At 44.8% G+C, this 17,679-nt stretch overlaps 1 protein-coding gene and 1 non-coding gene across 2 annotated transcripts; both read left to right on the top strand.

The window, feature by feature from the left end:
• The first annotated feature begins 267 nt into the window (after positions 1-267).
• Positions 268-9,196, top strand: LOC128710079 (odorant receptor coreceptor). Its single transcript, XM_053805119.1, has 8 exons — positions 268-706; positions 961-1,121; positions 2,633-2,731; positions 2,904-3,021; positions 4,544-4,751; positions 8,526-8,730; positions 8,819-8,974; positions 9,146-9,196. The coding sequence occupies exons 1-8, from the start codon at positions 268-270 to the stop codon at positions 9,194-9,196; spliced, it is 1,437 nt and encodes a 478-aa protein (XP_053661094.1).
• Positions 4,066-4,138, top strand: Trnaa-agc (transfer RNA alanine (anticodon AGC)). Its single transcript has one exon. It is a non-coding gene; the product is annotated as a tRNA-Ala (tRNA).
• Positions 9,197-17,679: the final 8,483 nt, after the last annotated feature.

Raw genomic sequence — 17,679 nt, 5'->3', positions numbered from 1 at the left:
ATTTAGCAGGTCACATCTCTACATTCCACCAAACGCAAGCTTTGTTTGCTTTAGAGCTATTCTTGAGTTTCAGCAGTGAGAGCTCGTTTACGATTCCTCTTTGTTAGTTTTGCTGTTCCTCGACTAGTGTTCGTTTCAAGTGTACAGACAACTTTACTCCACGCCAAAATGTGTTGGTGTGTGTTTCTAGAAATCGATAAATCAATTAGTCGGACCTCGGACAAAAATCCAGGAACGAAACTTGTACAATATTGACCATCATTTCAGATGCAAGTCCAACCGTCCAAATATGTTGGCCTAGTGGCTGACCTGATGCCGAACATTCGGTTGATGCAGGCCAGCGGTCACTTCCTGTTCCGCTACGTCACCGGTCCGATCCTGATCCGGAAGGTGTACTCCTGGTGGACGCTCATCATGGTGCTGATGCAGTTCTTCGCCATCCTCGGCAACCTTGCCACGAACGCGGACGACGTGAATGAGCTGACCGCCAACACGATCACGACATTGTTCTTCACACACTCGGTCACGAAGTTCATCTACTTTGCGGTCAACTCGGAAAACTTCTACCGCACGCTCGGCATCTGGAACCAGACCAACACGCATCCGCTGTTCGCAGAATCGGACGCTCGCTACCACTCGATCGCACTTGCCAAGATGCGGAAGCTGCTCGTCCTTGTAATGGCCACCACAATACTGTCGGTCGTAGGTACGTCTGGGTGAGACATTCGGCATGTTCTGCCGGACTCAATCAACTCTCACGGTTGACCTGTGTTGCGTGGCCGTAAAATATCGCCCAAGAATAATTGAGTCTCCGGTGGGACGTGGGGGCAAATTTCGGTTAGATTTATCGTCGCCACGGTTCACTGGTTCTGCAACCGTGTGAGCCATCTTGGGGCCAGTTTCTTTCCTCTCGATAAATTACTCATCGCTTTTGTATGTTTTCTTCTTCCGCCCGAACAGCCTGGGTTACGATAACGTTTTTCGGCGAGAGCGTCAAAAATGTGTTCGATAAGGAAACCAACGAGACGTACACGGTGGAGATTCCTCGACTGCCCATCAAGTCGTGGTATCCGTGGAATGCAATGAGCGGACCGGCGTACATTTTCTCTTTCATCTACCAGGTACGTACCAGGTAAGATGGGATGGCATTGTTGGAAGTTTTCCCATCGGTAGCGTTCCCTTTGTCTGTGGAAAGGTTCTCAAAGCATCCAAGAATTTCAACTGTTCCGCTGTGTGCTTAGAGAGCCACAACGAGCCAAAACGAGTCAAATGAAATACATCCCCAAAAACGGAATGTGTTTGTCATCCAATTGCATAACCTTAGGCGCTATTGACTACGAAAAGTGAATAAAAACGCCCAAAGTGATGCGATTCGATTGTATGGCCTGTTTTGAAGCTGCGTTTCACTCCTAACAAGGCTGACGACGGGATATCAACTGCCTTCAACTTGTTCAAGGTCAAAGAGCACCAAGAATGGCAATGTTCCTTCAAGATTATGGCCGTTCGCCGTTCGCGTAACGCGCTCCGCTACAAAAGGCCTGTGGTGCCGAGCGCACAAAGCACAAGGAAAAGGACGATTATGGAGATGTCCAAACCATTTCCCGTCCGAAGCATTATCTGATGATTTGCGGGTGAGGTGGCTTTACCCAGTAGCCACTGGTACTGCTAGCATTCCAACAGCGAAAAGAAAATGGACGGTTCTAGCGGTAGACCACTTGAATTGAATGTGGGTACTTAAGTCGGAGGATTTATATCACAAACTGTCCGACTTTTTCTCCATTTTATGAAGTGGCACAAATTACAATGGCAATTATTTCATGCCAGCTCATTTCCTTTTATAAGTTTGCTATAAATTACTCACAGTATTCAATCCACCAGCACGATGTTCGTTTTAAGATACGGAGACCACGCGACTTGCAAATGGCGATTTGAAATTATCATACAATCTTATACAAACTTCTGTTTAATTAATTGGTGTACAATAACCTTAAAGCCTGCCACAGCTGTGATTCTCCTTGGCCGTGCCACGGCGACGGCAAACTAATTTATTCCCAGGTTTCCATACCAGCCGTTTGTGCATTTTAATTAGCACACAGCGATACAGAAAGCATCCGCCCCCAGCATTAAAACAAACTGCTGGCGAGCAATTGTTACGGTGTCGTTTTGTTTCTATTCCATCATGCCCGAGATCCTCCGGTGCTCCGGTTCTTTGCGTTCAGAAGTGCATATCCTAGTGCCGTTCCCGAAGGGGAGTTCCGTGGCTGATTCCGAGCGCCATAAAGTTTGATGGGTGTTTTTAATATTATTTCCGCTCTTAAGCACTTAATGGACTTTTCATGCTTGACTAAAGCTGGCTACCGTTGGGTACAGCCCGAGCACCGTTGGGTCGATTTCGGTGGTCTATCGCTCCAGCTAAACACTCCAATATTACCCTCATCAATCTGCGCTCCTTGTAAGGCACCGCGGGCAGGAAGTCAGCTCGTTGAAGATGCAGCACGACATACCAACGAAGGGATAATCCAACGGGATGGACCGACAATCTCACCATCTCGCCGGGCAACACCCTCCGATTGGTGGTTGCGTTCGCTGATGGATTGGATACACCGTTTTACAAACATTTTATGCTTCACAGATTTACTTCCTGCTGTTTTCGATGGTCCAAAGCAATCTCGCGGATGTGATGTTCTGTTCCTGGCTGCTGTTGGCCTGTGAGCAGCTGCAACATTTGAAGGTACGGTACACATGTTGCTACTTTGCAAGGCTATGGTTGCTTTTACGTCCACTTTTGCTTATCACCTATGCACTCCCATCCTTCCAGACACGAGCACCATTCCACGTTCAACACCATCCTTATCGACATGGTGTTAACGATAATAAAAAACGTATATCCTATTCTCTCGCAGGGTATCATGCGGCCCTTGATGGAGCTTTCTGCCTCGCTGGACACCTACCGGCCCAACTCGGCGGCACTGTTCCGCGCAATTTCAGCCGGTTCCAAATCGGAACTGATCATCAACGAAGGTATGTACCGTGCGGGGTGGATCAGGACCACTGCCACCTTCATCTGTCCATTTCAATGACCTCAGCACACCGGGAAGTTAAGCGCAACAGAGATGTGAGAAAGAAACCAAAAAAAAAAGCACCATCCACGTAAACTCGTCCTAAAGCGTACTGGGTACGGCTTTTCAGGGCGGAAATGACCGCACACCACACCGAGCAGATGACAGGAAAGAGAAAACAGAAAGATAAAACAATCCCACCGTCGGTCGGACGGATGTACCAGGCGAAGCAGGGCTAAAAAATACAACAAATAAATTGAAGTTTAAAAATAGATTTTGCACGTCCACGTGGGACGGTTGAGAGCGTAAAGCTCATTGGCCATCGGATTGCGTACAGTGCAGTGCAATAGTTATACGAACGAACGTAATCCTTGTTGCTAATCGTCGCTTTGCCATCAATGTTTTAGTTTGCTTCATTTATCTGCATTTTGAAAATTATTACAAATTATTTTAAAAACTTTATTGAAATCAGATCAGAATATCGCTTGCACTCATGCATCGCTGTGTGAAATCGTTTAACGGTCGGCCCGAAAGTGGCCACGGTGGAAAGACCACGCCCGCCTGCCTAGCCCAACGCGAAATGCATATTAAAAAACCGTTACCCACTCCCATTTGCATCGCAAAAGTGTATCACGCAGTTGGGCTTGTTTTTTTTTTGCTTAGTTCTCTCTCGCACTTTCATCTCGTGCTGCCACGGGCTTGACGATGAGGATTTAAAAGAGTGGTTTTGTGTGTTCTCTTGTACCTTCTTTTTGCGATGCCAATTCACTGGCATCGGGATCCCACTCAGCAATGGTGGGAGTGCAAGACCGATCGGGGCTAGTTTATTATCAGCTTTAGTTTTTATCCCACCTTGCGCTCGCACTCGCTAAGTCCCATGTAATTTACCGTGTTTATGTCGCTTGCCACCTCCTTCGTAGGATTTGGTTTGCTGGCCATACAACCGAATGAATGTAGGCCACACGGTAGCTTTTGTAGGCCTTTCGGCGATCGCTGTGTACCGCGTGGGGATGTAGCTCAGATGGTAGAGCGCTCGCTTAGCATGTGAGAGGTACCGGGATCGATACCCGGCATCTCCAGTTTGTATAAATACTAATGTAGGAAGATTTAAGGAGAGCAAACAAAAAGAGCTTTTGCCGAAAGAGAGAGCAGAGAAGCCGCCCTTTATCCCTTTCTCTCTCTTCTCAAGTCTTTTCATTTGTGTGATCATTTCAACAAGAGAGTGGCTCTTATAGCAGACTAAAATATATTCCGCCTGAAATCTTCTTTCTTTTTTTGCCCAATGTTTTGCATAACTCCCAAGCTGAGTAGCTCCTTTGTGTTTACTTCTTTTGCGCTTCTGTTTGCGCCTCGGAAGTGTTTTTTGTGTTTCCGTGCTTCGGTTTTCGCTTTGCGCTGTGGTTCGTGCACGTCATTTTGAGGTGCTATTGCTTGCCGGTTGATTGTTACATTGTCCCCCGATTGCTCTACTCCTAACCACACAGAGAAGGATCCGGACGTTAAGGACTTTGATCTGAGTGGCATCTACAGCTCGAAGGCCGACTGGGGCGCCCAGTTCCGTGCACCGTCGACGCTGCAAACGTTCGACGAGAATGGCAGGAACGGAAATCCGAACGGGCTTACCCGGAAGCAGGAAATGATGGTTCGCAGCGCTATCAAGTACTGGGTCGAGCGGCACAAGCACGTCGTACGGTAGGTAATTCCCCAGGTGTGTCTACACATCCGCTTGTTCCGAGCGATTATGGCAACGGGCCATTTTTACTATACTATTTCAATATTTTTCTAGATTTGGTCCAGCATTAACAGATTATTTACACTTTAAAATGTACTTTAACCTAGCTGCTATCTACCCTTCTTACCAAATCGTTCATGCAGAAAAATACCCAAACAACCCTAAACAAGCCCAATCCAAATGAGTAAAAGCGAAAAATATTTGCAAAACGGTTACACGCCTTAGGCTTTCGCCCATCCCCAAGCATACGTTAGCGTGGCTTTTCTCCCGTTCTGAGTGAAGTTATACTTTTTACACGATTTCACCCGTATCGATTTTCCACTAAACATGCTTAAATCGGTACACAAAGCTCCCAAAATCCCATTTCACCAATCCACCAATTTGAAGTCTATCGCCCTTTGTGTACGTATGTTTGGGCCTGGACGACGCGACAGAAGGCGCGCGAGGGATCGGAATTTTATCGAAAACCTCCGGGAACCTCTTGGAGTTGCTATGAGACGGAAGCGACACGATAAGAATCCCTTCGGACTGGCTGTTTTTTTCCCGCAGCCAGATTCCGATACCGGGAAAAGCCGATCCAACTGGTTGACCTCACCCTGGAGCGTCTGGGCTGGATTAGGAACCGGGAATTGTGATTTCTTCAGCTCCCATAAATCGCTGACGGTTTCCATTACCGCCTGCGGAGAGCGCGAACGTGAAAGGAAAGCGCAAAACGTTTAGATTCCAGCACTGCCGCTGCAAATTGAATCATCCGGACGCGATGACTTGTCCGGGGTTTCGTTTTGGTACGGCTGGTGGATTACAGCAACATCACCAGCTGCCGCAGCTAATACAGCTGTAAATTTCGTTAGACATTGACTTGATTTTGTAATAGTATCTACCGGTACACAGACGGAGAGAGATATAGCACAAACACAAAGCCTGACATGGTGCTGGCGTTTTTATACGGCTACAGTGGGAACACATAGCGTATCCGCCAGTTATCCGAATCACGATACGGCTGGCGTGCCTGTTTTCGGAAGATCCTTATCGATGACCCACTTTCGGCGTCTTGAGATGATAGCCACTTTGGCGCCTTTCACACAAAGACACCAAACCCCCAAAACATTGAAGATTTTCATTCATTTAGTCAAATCTATGAACATTTATTCAACCATGCTATTTTGCATGTATTTTGTGTAGTGTTGACACGAAGTTGTTTGTACAACCCGACTATAAAAACAATTTGAGCTACAAATTGCATACTTTCCGGCGGTACTTTGAACTATGGTTCGCGGAATAAGCATATCCAGCGCCCAAAGGTATGCAATGTAAATGTAATTTATTCCAATAACTTGCTTGTAATTCGTCAACAAAAAATTAATACCTCCAATACGTTGACACAATGGGCTTTCGGATTTTTTTTTTATTTCAGACTTTGTTTTGCCACTGATGAACTTTATTCAGCGTCTCTTCAGAGGTTTTACGTGTGGCTTCCTTTGTGTGGCTGTGAGACGATAACAACCGGCATGTGGTTCCTGCTGTTTAGACGTAATTTCCGATTCTTTTACTTCAACACCAGCACATACACACCGCAAAGTTTTCTTGTTTTTTTTTTTTTGTTGCGCTCTTATTTATTGGACGTGTTTTCCCGGTAGGAATACTTGAGCAGGGGAAACCCGTGGAAAGCAACACTCGCTAAGCTCAGCATCCAACCATGCATGTAAAATGAGTCGTGCGACAGATTTAAGCATCGGTTTTGCTGTACCATTCTATTTTGTTCTGTTTGCTTTTTTATGCCATTCTATCGCCTTTCATTTCCCCATGGCAAACCGTAAGCCGTGTGGAATTACGCAATCGAAACGAGCTAGAAAATGAGCACGCCAAATGCAAAGGAAATCCCTTTCTTGAGTGGCGCAAGGTGCGGGAAAGCTTCATCTTCACGTACCCGAATGCGCTGAGCCCGCACAAAACATTGTACCAGCGTGTACCAGCTCACCATCGCCGCCAGCAAACATCAACAATTTCCATTCAAACAGCCCCAGCAGTGAAGCACTGCACTGAAGAATTCAGAACATATCGTTCAGCTCCTCTGCTGCTTCGCGCTCCTCTGCTTCTCACCCGGACCGCCCAACGGTATGCATGGCGGGCGCTGTCTTCTACCCGGTGGATGAGACTTTTCTCAACATTACGGAGCTGCTGCTGCGAGTTTCAAAGAGCTTCAACAAACACGCCCGGCAGCAATATTTAACCGAAACAAGAACATCCCACCCGCAGAAACCAACCCAGGCAGCAAAACGCCTTGATTTGAATGTCATCCCCCATTGTGTGAGTTGTGAGGGAAACGGATGCACAACGGAGCTCCTTTGAACGTGTGTTTTAATGCAATGGTCGCAATTTTCTCACGATCGCGCCGACATTATTTGGCGTCGTTCGTCAGCTTGCTTGAAATCTTGGCACTCGCGTTTCCTTCGGACAAAAGTGAGTGCAACGAATGAAACAAATCGAAGCAATGGCGATGTGTGCACGTGTGGAATGGATGTTGTTGTGCTTTCGGCCACAATTAGAAAATAGTATTCTAATGAGAACTTCTTTCTATTGAGTTAGGGTTACGATGAACCTAATATGTGACGTGGCCTTCGATTGCTTCGAATTTAACCAAAAATTATCAAATATTTTATATACCCATGAACAACAGCAACAGTTCTGTTTACAAATCTAATGGTGAAATGATGACGTTATTGTGCGCCGAAATGTATGCATTTTGCATTACATACGTTTCATAGGAACCCAACAAATCAGGATCCGGACCACTCCAATTTCTACGCCACGAATTTCCACTGCTTGTATATTAGGGCGTGTATCACATCACGGTGGAAATAATTTAATTTGATGCTATCATCATTCCACCAGAAAACCGTACCGATTATTTCCACATTACCGAACGCTCCTAGATTGAGTAACACAATTACACGCATTACACTACTACAGTTCCAGTTCAGCTCACTACGAGCTCATGGTGCTGACAGATAGAACGATCTTCTTTATTGAATAATCTCACATTTCGCCCCATTGCGGCTCCTGTGCTCAACACCTCATCGATACACAGCATCCTCCATTATGCTCCCGTTTGTCGTATTTTCATTGAACAAATAAACGTTGCAAACATCTCCACCGGAAGCATCGAAAGCCCGCCTGGAATTCCATCGATGCGGAGCGAATTCAATTTGGTACGCTTCTTGGAATAATCGCACAATACTGTGCGGAGTGCGTTCTGCAAATTCTAATGTTTCAACACACAACACAAATGTTATCATTTCCACATCGCTAACAAACAGACGGCCTGCTGTGTGATTCCCGCACTGAATGATCGATTGTAAACGGACAGCATTCAATTTCGCACGAAAGAACCCATCTTCCATCGGCGAATCGCACATTGCGTATGGTGAAACATTGGAAACGATTCTATGTTCTGCTTATTTGAATTCAAACAGTCCCGTCAATCGATCATGCATGATTTGATTAATATTTTTATTATTCACCTGGGCGCATTTGCCGTTGCGCGACATTCAATTTCCGGCTAGAATTCGAGGAAGCGGCATCGATTTGCCATGCGATGATACCAGCAAGGATGAAGACTCGGGACGGAACAAGCCTTAGCATAGAAAATAAAGCTCTCCAGTTTGATTGCCTATTGCTTTATGGCTTCTGTTTTTTTGCTTCCCTTTTCCCTGCCTTTGCGTTCGGCAACGCAGACTCGTTTCGGCCATCGGAGATACGTACGGACCCGCCCTGCTACTGCACATGCTGACCTCCACCATCAAGCTGACGCTGCTCGCGTACCAGGCAACCAAAATCGACGGTGTCAACGTGTACGGATTGACCGTAATCGGATATTTGTGCTACGCTCTGGCTCAGGTTTTCCTGTTTTGCATCTTCGGCAATCGGCTCATCGAGGAGGTACACTTTCCACATTTCCATCATATTTGCATCACAAAGCCATATCAGTACGTCACTATTTTCATTTACCATTTCAATCTCGGCCCAGAGCTCGTCCGTCATGGAGGCGGCCTACTCGTGTCACTGGTACGACGGTTCCGAGGAGGCAAAAACCTTCGTCCAGATCGTTTGCCAGCAGTGCCAGAAGGCGATGACTATTTCCGGAGCCAAGTTTTTCACCGTTTCGCTAGATCTGTTTGCGTCGGTAAGTGGTGCTGCGAGCGTGGAACAGCGGCACGAGTGCAAGACATCATCGTCGGGTTTGTGTGCGCTGCTGCAGCAAATCCTTCCCACAACACATTGAGTGTTTGATCTAATGTTTGATCTAACGTTTTGTGTGTGTGTGTTTCCCATTTTACGCTCATCTTTTCCGCAGGTTCTCGGAGCCGTCGTCACCTACTTCATGGTGTTGGTGCAGTTGAAGTAAACAAATGGACACACGGTTTGTTTTTTCTGTGCACAAACTCCTAGCACACTTCTTTTGCTATGGTTTACAAACTGTTACACCGGAACGAAGGAAGTGGCAGTGTATGGCAGTAAAATAATTCGTTTTTAATGGAAAGAAACGCCGGTACACGGTTACGAAAGTAGATTGGTTTAAGTGCTTTAAATCGACTAGGTTGGTTAAAGAGAAGTCTCTACAAGCACTGTATGTGCCTTTCTAGCCATACATTTATGATAGTAGTGCAACAATAAAGAGTACAAATGTTTCTTAGTCCACCTCACGATTTTTTCTTTGTCATACATCATGTTGCAAAGTTCCGAATCATTACTCACAAAATAGAAACAAATACTAAGTCCAAATTCCTTCTTATCATAGCGCCATCTGGTAGGAAATGGACAGGATGTTTGTTTTTTGTAGGGTTTATCATTTGTACAGGAAAACTGACTCAAAATGGAGTTTTTCTCCGAGAATCGAGTGACAAGCGCAAGAAGAACCGTTTCGATTGCGTTCTACAAGAAGCTTTACCCGTGAAATGAATAAAATAGAGAAATTAGCATAAACTATCCTCATTCAAGGAATGGTAATTAATTCTCGTTTCTTCCCGTTTTTTTTTTGCTCAATCTCGAATCCAGCAAAAGCATCTCGCTCCACTTTGAACGCTAGAAAACCATTCACAAGTTTTATTCAGCAAAATTGTCGCTTAATATCTTCCGTTCTGCGTTTTTTTTCATTTTGTTCACTAGCAGCTAAATAAAGTGAAGCCTTCTTTGTCAGAGCAACCCCACAGCTATGTGGCAGTGGCATGTTTTCACGGAAAACGGTTGAAAACACCACTCCCCGTCCCCGTTGGGTACAATTTGATAATGCATAAATTAGCTAAAAATTCGCAAACCATCCCATCGAAGCGAAACAATCAGCTGGCGTGCGCGAAAGAATCCGCTAACGGCCCCAGTGGCACGGATTTTCATTGCCCGCTTGCTGTTGTTTCGTGCCCGTTTTGCCTTGTTTTTTCGGGGGTGAAAACTTTCCCGACCACTTCGGGAGGAAAAGACGCAACAAGAAAACTCTTTCTGGCCAAATTGCTCACCCGAATCTCAGCCCGAAAGGAAGTGTAATTGCGAAAATGCAAACTTTCCGATGCGTTGGGTATGTGTGTGTGTGTGTGGAAGAGTAGAAGGCAAACGAAGGGAGGTTTTGATGGTAAAATTGCATTCGCGAAATGGTACGCACAGTGCGTCGTCGTCACTTCACCAGCATCAATTAACCGGACGAGATTTCTACACGGGCGAGTGCAATAATTTTCTGTGAATTTAATGGGTTTTCTTTGGTATCCGCTATTCGGTGGCTATCACTTAAATCGATAATTCGAGTCAAGCAATGCAAGCTCAGTCATGGGAATCCACTGGGACCACTGGAAATGATCACAATGACGTGCTTTGTTATATTCAAATCGAAAGCTATGGACATATTTCGTCCAGTGCCGAGTTTGTTCGATAAGTTTGTTAAGGTTTTAGTTTGATAAGCATTACAAACGCCGTATATGTTCAAAATTGTAGTAAAAAGCCATTAAATGTGTTAACATTGCATAACTTTAGGCGTTTTTCTTACAAATTCTTGACGTTATGTGTTTAAGTTGTATTTCTTTACTTTGCTGCTATGAACACGTCTTAAATTGTGCTTTAATAACCTTAGCTCTATTCTATTTTCTATTCTATTCTGTTCATGCGTTTTCTTTCTAAATAGCCAGATAGCCATAATTTGGTAGATTCTACCGATTGCCGGCGAAAGCGGTAAACTCACGCACACTCAACTGTTTCACCATAAAGAAAACGATGTAAAGATGAACAAAAGCCTCCGTGGCTTAACGCACTATCGGCATAGTAAAATTGTCCAAAGTGACGTAAACCACAACCCCTTCCTTTTCTTTTTTCTACAACTTATCCTCCTGTCCCTCCTCCCACACGTCCTTTCCTCATCATTCCACACCGATTGCATCATGAAGCGCTTCTCGGGGGCAACCGAATGCTACAGTTATCTATTAGTGGATTTTGTTTGCTTCCCGAGAAGGTACATATGCAAGCCGGCCACGACCGATACGGTGTGGCCCGTGCCTCATGAACATACTGCTCGAATAATGAACAAATCATAAACATGTGTTATATCAGGAGCCGACGGCCACACGGCACGGCATCGAAGGAAGCTTTTCATGCATCAAGAAACGCTAGCTACCATCGCCGAATGTGCAGCTTGATTCGCCTGCCAGACTTTGAGCAGTACGCTTTTCGGTTGGATGGGATGGGTTTACTGGCCACCGCACATCACCAGGCCCGGGGAAGCTGCACAGCTGCGATCATCACCATACATTACCCACGCATGCACACACGTATAAGAAAGACGCACACGTACATGCTGAGGCAAATCGCGCCAGACCGTAACCAATGTTCCAGTATCGGGTATAATTATCTCGTTAGCAAGCGGGCCCAGAAAAAGGGGAAGTCCGCGGTGCGGCCGGAACGGAACGGTTTGCTTTCGCGAACTGGAAATAAACAATAAATCATCGGCCACCCGAAATTGTTTCCAGCAAAAAAGTGTCTCCATGTTGAGGTGCGTGAAGCACAATAGCGCCACGCGGTGCAAACAAAAGCCATAGCGTGGCGCTATTGTAATGAATCATAAATCGCATCACTCGTGCTTAAAGTGCAAGTATTATTGCCGACAGTTCCTGCATAGTACAGCACAGCGCACCTACAAAACGCGTGCCTCCCTTTGGGGCGTTAAAATGCATTTCTATCGCCCGGTAATGCAACCATGCAACTCGCCGTACAACAGCGAACCAAGGAAATGATAAGTTTTTCAGTGTTTTTTTGTTTTCGCAACCCATATATAACCTCTATTCGTTTCGCTGCACTATTATACCCATTGCACCATTTTGCTTTGTTTCGCCCTTGTTTCCGATTTAATGCAACGCCTTGCATTACCATTATGAGCACCTTTATTGTACTTTTCGGTTCCATCCGATGTAACCACGATGCCATTTCGCTTCCATGGCTGTCGGGCGAGTGCACGATAGTGCTGCACCCGGTTACGCATCATGGTGCTATTTTCCGGCGTGCAAGATTTACTTGCCCTAGGCGCCGGGAAATCGAATCGCCGCCCCCGGTGACCTTCGCGGCAGTTCGATTTCGTTCGCAGGGTTTGTGGGCGTCATGGACGGGGTTTCTTAAGAGCGATCGCAGTGTTAAGGATGTTTGCTGCGCGGAAAGAACGGATGGAAGTGCATGTTACGAAAGAGATAATAATTAAACAACCAAAACAAAAATATATAATTGTTGTTTCATTTCTGAAAGTATTAATTCATCAAACCACTAGCAATAGTTAAAAAATGTGTAATACGCTGTGTATGATGTGCGAATTGCATAAAATTAAGCATTCGACTCTAGTGCATATCCTTCCACCAGTTTATCCCTAAAGTATGCAATCCGTGGGACATAGTTTGCCAGTAGAATAGAAATATTGCTACAGTAGTAAACAGGGTTTTATTTCCGTACTTTATGGCAGTACTCGTAGGGTCATGGGATCATAATTACTGTTTTTAAAGCTGTTGACATTCAAAAGTTAATGGTAAACCTTATTGCCGTTTCAAAATGACTTTTTTTTCTAGCAAAATTGTTCATCAATTTCTAACGGATGCAGCTAAAAAACACATATTTCAAGTAGTATTGAAAAACATTCCACTAAAGTAATAAAACTCCAACACGGGAAACCAAGCATACATGACCATAAGCTATAGCATAATAAATGCTTCGAACATTTTCAAAATCAATTACCGAAGTGATTATTGATTCCGTGGATTTCACAGTTCCACCGAACACGAAGCTTAATTCCTGATGCGTTCATTACCGCGCATCATAAACAGAACGAGACCGGCAGCAGAACACGGCAGCTCCGATAAGCCAAAGCCATCCATGACAAATCCCGGCTCGGAAGAGGATTTCCATCAAATAAAGCACCCACTGACGAGGAAGGGAAACGGGGCCACACTTCCTGAACTCACGCCACTGCTCGTCGTTACTACCTGTTGCTACAGCGAAACCAACAGCAAGAAATGCAAGGAATGAAGCCGAATAGACGGACGGTGTCAAAATGGTGAAAAACGAAAAAGAAAGCAGCAAATAGTTGGGCAAATGAATCAAAACTGCTGCAAATAAAAGCAACACAAGCTGCAACGGGTTGGGCGGAAACGTGGAGGGAAATGGAGGAGGAGGGCTAAAATAAAGCACGATCGAATGGTTGAAAATGATACTGGAATTTTAATTGATAGCGTAGCAGCATAAAGCTTTCAGGTGTAATTACCAATCGAGAAGCACAGGGCAAATAATAACGAATTCCGGTCCGTTGCGTGTCAGGCAACGTGCGGGCAGATCGGGAATGGACGGTAGAAGAGATGGGATGCGCTGGTGGAGGGTTGATGAAATTGAAAATCAAATGTTGAAAGGCACGAAAATCCTCCAGCCACCTCATTATGGGCGGCTTTCGTTTGATAGCGCCATTGCGAACTCCAGATCGCGATGAAAATCGGGTTTTTACGCAGGATTAACGCCGGTGCAGTATGATATGTTTGATGCTGCCATGGTGGCTTGTTTCCAAACAAACTGTCCATAACATATCGGTAATGAATTTGAGGCATGTAGTAATCATTTACACTCACTTAAAAATGCCACTCTGTGTGGAATCGGAAGATCGGACACGACATACGCACCGTAACAGATTAACATAAAATATTATTTTATGTTATGTCTCTCAGCCGCTCACCCCTGGCGTCAAAGTTCAACTGTGTACGGGGTCACTTTCTCCTTCGGATTCACTTTTGTGAATCGTCCAAAAGCTCACCCTCCATGATGGATGGATTTTCCGTTTTGCCGTCTGGACAATCCATTTCCCAAACGCCTTTGACCACACCGTGTCCGTCCGTTGCATTCGGAAAAGTTCAATCACTCCCACTCGAGCCTTCCGCGCGAGTTCGAAGGATTGTACATTTCCGCTTCCTTCTCACAGTGTGTTCGCAATTAGGCGAGGAAAACATGTGTGTGTGTGTGTGTTTCAAAGCAAAGGTAATCAATAATGACGGACCGGCGGAGTCTGTGGCTCGTTTTGCGAAATGGCGCAGGCGATCGGATCGGCGCTGGAGTGAAATTGATTGATCGTTCGAGATGCGATTGTGGGTGTTACATCTGCACTTAGCGGTGTTGTAATGGATGTGTTGGCATCAAACACTTCCTAGATTTTCTTTTCGTTTGGTTGTTTGTTTTTTTTTTTTGCGTTGGAAAAGCGAGACTTCTTCAGCGGAGGAATTCTGTCGGAAAATGGCGTACGTAATGAACGTCGGAAGGTGGTTTGGCTATGGAAGCTCAGCGATCAAAATATGGAAGCGCAAGAAGAAAGGCGACCTGAGCACAGCAATGCTTTTTTTTTGCAATCGTGAGGTAATCCAAGAAGGCTTTTCATACTAAAGTGACATTCTCAGGCAATAAATTGGGTTGAAAACCCCTGCCGTTCTAGGGGGTTCTCCCTGCATTTTACTTGCTATAAGATTTTTAAGCTTTAAATATAAAACAAACAGCGATAGAAGAAGAGCAGAGAAAAATACAGCTTAGTAGAAGGATTGTTTGGTATCGTGCTCATGACATGATTGACCCCCGCTGTGCTATAAAAGCTTACAATTGCTTTCTATACCTCGATTCCACCTCAATAGCCCACCCGAAATTGTGCTTATCAGGTCGTTATAAAACAATCGAATTACCACTTTGCAGCTATTAAACCATTTCGCCCTAAGCTGAGTGAATTGAGGGAAATTATCTTGGCGAAGATAAAAATGAAAGTACAATTCGGTGAACATTGCTCGACCACCGCTCTCCCTCCGCCCGGGAAGAGCATTCAATTCGTTCGTAATTTTATGCAGTAGAAAACTATGGGCCATTACGAAAACAACGAAAAATCATACTTTGGCCGTTGAATCATTCATCAGGTCAGGATGGTTCGAGTGGCACCGACGGTGATGATGAGTCATAAAGTTCGACGCATGGAAAAATGGCCTCAAACGCATCGTGCGTGCGGCGCTGCATTTGCCAATATCGTACGTTGGGGCATGCACTCGTGCTGGATGTGTAAATCCAATGATAACACAACACAACTTTTCGAATTTGCAATCGCTCGCTCAATTTGCTCCCTTGCGAAAGGTGGAACGGATTATACTAGGGCTTTCGGTTGGAATAAAATAAGATAACTCAACAGCAGATGGCGCTGGACCATTTTGGGAGGCCGTGAAACATAAAAAAGACTCACATAAACATGAAACGGTAGCTGCTTGTTTCGGTGTGGCTCGTAGGACGCACCCTCATATGAAGTGAAATGACTCTCGTTTTATAATATCGTCGAAAGTCGCATCACCAATCTTCGCGCAAGTTCGCCGATAAACCACACCACACACACACGGGCCGTATGTTTCGCGCCACAAAAGCGAAAATGAAACTCGAAAAAGTGTAACATGCACGCGCTTCACGGGTCACGAGCAAACTTTATCACGCGCTGCATTAATTAATCATTGACGTTTATGGTTCTGCGTCGGGTGTCTTCAGGTTGGCGAGCCCAGCGAGCAGGAACGTCGAACCGCCACCGAAAACAATTAAATTTCTATCAAACGGGCAGCCTCTCCCTCCCACGAGGAAGCGAACTGCAACGCTGGAGGTGTTGTCATTGGTGTATGTGTGTCCGTTTTCCATGTTCCGTTGCATCCGGCGTTGGGTGGAAAAGTTTTATTTCTCACTTGGTGCGCTCCATCACCATCTTGCTTGTTTTCCTTTTGCTTGTCACGGGTGGGGGCGATATACTTCCATTTTAATGAACATAGTGCGGCCGAGAATGGTGACTGCTGCGTTCGCCTGATTGCAAAACATTCTCTGCTGGAGTTGAAGTTTATTTCTTTTCCGTCCAAAGAAGAACTTTCACTTTAAGCTAAATATGTTGCTAATTGCTTTTGGAGATGAGTTTCGTAACATGGTGTTTCACAGTTAAAATGGTAGGAAGCAGTGACACGGCTATAAGGGAAGTGAGATGATAACGGCTAATGTTTGTCATTTGGTGTTTTGCTGAAGTTCTTTTGAGGTTTTACAAAAGATACATTTTATGTTGCAGAGGTAAAATCCACACTGAGACTGTTTTTAACATGAGAGATTGTTTGATAGACAATGAAACTAATTCAAACAAGGCCATATCGGATAGTACTGAGAGGCACGAATAGATACATCAGAAATCTGTAGCAGGAATTACTGCCTTATTCCGAAAATGTTATGTTAAATGGTTTCTGCTGCTACATAGTATTGCGGCGGGGTCTAACATGTTGGATGGCACATGTGAAGGTTTTCTTTTCCAGGTGTCATGTCCATCTCGTGCTCTCGGTCAACAGTTGTTGGGGCTCCTATGCTAGTGAGTCTAGGACTCCAGTACTATTCAGTTTGTGATTCTATGGGTCCAGCACTACACACATAGAAATAAACAGAACACTTACTGCTAGAATTACTAAGGATAAGGAAGAGTGGACATGTTTCTGACTTTACTAACCATACTAACATTAACATCTTTCGGCATTATGAAAGTCTTTATAAGACCACTGAAGATGAGTTTTTAATGAGAAATGATAAGACATGAGCCAGGACATTACGCGGATAAACGTCCTGTATGCAAGGAGCCCGCCAAGCCAGGGTCGTAAGGAGACTTTTGAAGACATCATTTAGAAAACACTCCCGAGATCATCTGTATTCCACATCTTCTGCCAACGGGATAATTTGATTCAATGCCGTGTTTCCAATTCGTTTATCAGAATGACTCATTTCTTATTGGAACAGTTAGATAAATTTACGGATGATCCCATGCCATGTTGTTATGCCATTTCTCTAAGATACGACAATTGTGAGATTTAATCTAACCTAGAGCGTCTTCTCCGTAGTGATATGCTGATTGCTGATTAAGATTTTCCGGGATTCCATGAGAAATAATTGTTTTCTGTTGGATAGTAACGAAGGATCCTCGCAATTAAGTCATGGCATACTGAGATCCGACCGAATATAATTTGGAATGTGAAGCATTACTGTTTATATGGGAGATTACTATTGAAATACTATCCAAATAATTTATAACAATTGATGAAAACCATGAAAGTTGCAATCAACTTTCCAGCCAAACAAACTAATTATCCAAGTGCATTATAATGTCTATATTTTCATGTAGAATTTCCCACTAGAATGTTCAGTAAATCCCTACAAACTTCAACTCACAGGTCAGCTCAGCTCGTACAGTAAAGCGCGTGAAAAGCTTGTCGCGAACAAAGGCCACCACCTGCACAGTCGAGCAACTTCCCTTGCGTTCCAACACCAGGACATTACATCGATAATAACACTCCCTTACAGCCA

Source organism: Anopheles marshallii, chromosome 2 (assembly GCF_943734725.1).
Source record: "Anopheles marshallii chromosome 2, idAnoMarsDA_429_01, whole genome shotgun sequence".
In the NCBI taxonomy this organism is placed as follows: Eukaryota; Metazoa; Arthropoda; class Insecta; order Diptera; family Culicidae; genus Anopheles; species Anopheles marshallii.
This window is presented reverse-complemented; position numbering and strand designations above follow the sequence as displayed.

Excerpts from the sequence above, each read along its gene's own strand:
- LOC128710079 (XM_053805119.1), top strand. The coding sequence starts at position 268 with ATGCAAGTCCAACCGTCCAAATATGTTGGCCTAGTGGCTGACCTGATG. Across the intron at positions 707-960 it reads CACAATACTGTCGGTCGTAG|CCTGGGTTACGATAACGTTT; the intron begins GTACGTCTGGGT and ends CCGCCCGAACAG. Across the intron at positions 4,752-8,525 it reads CGGCACAAGCACGTCGTACG|ACTCGTTTCGGCCATCGGAG; the intron begins GTAGGTAATTCC and ends TCGGCAACGCAG.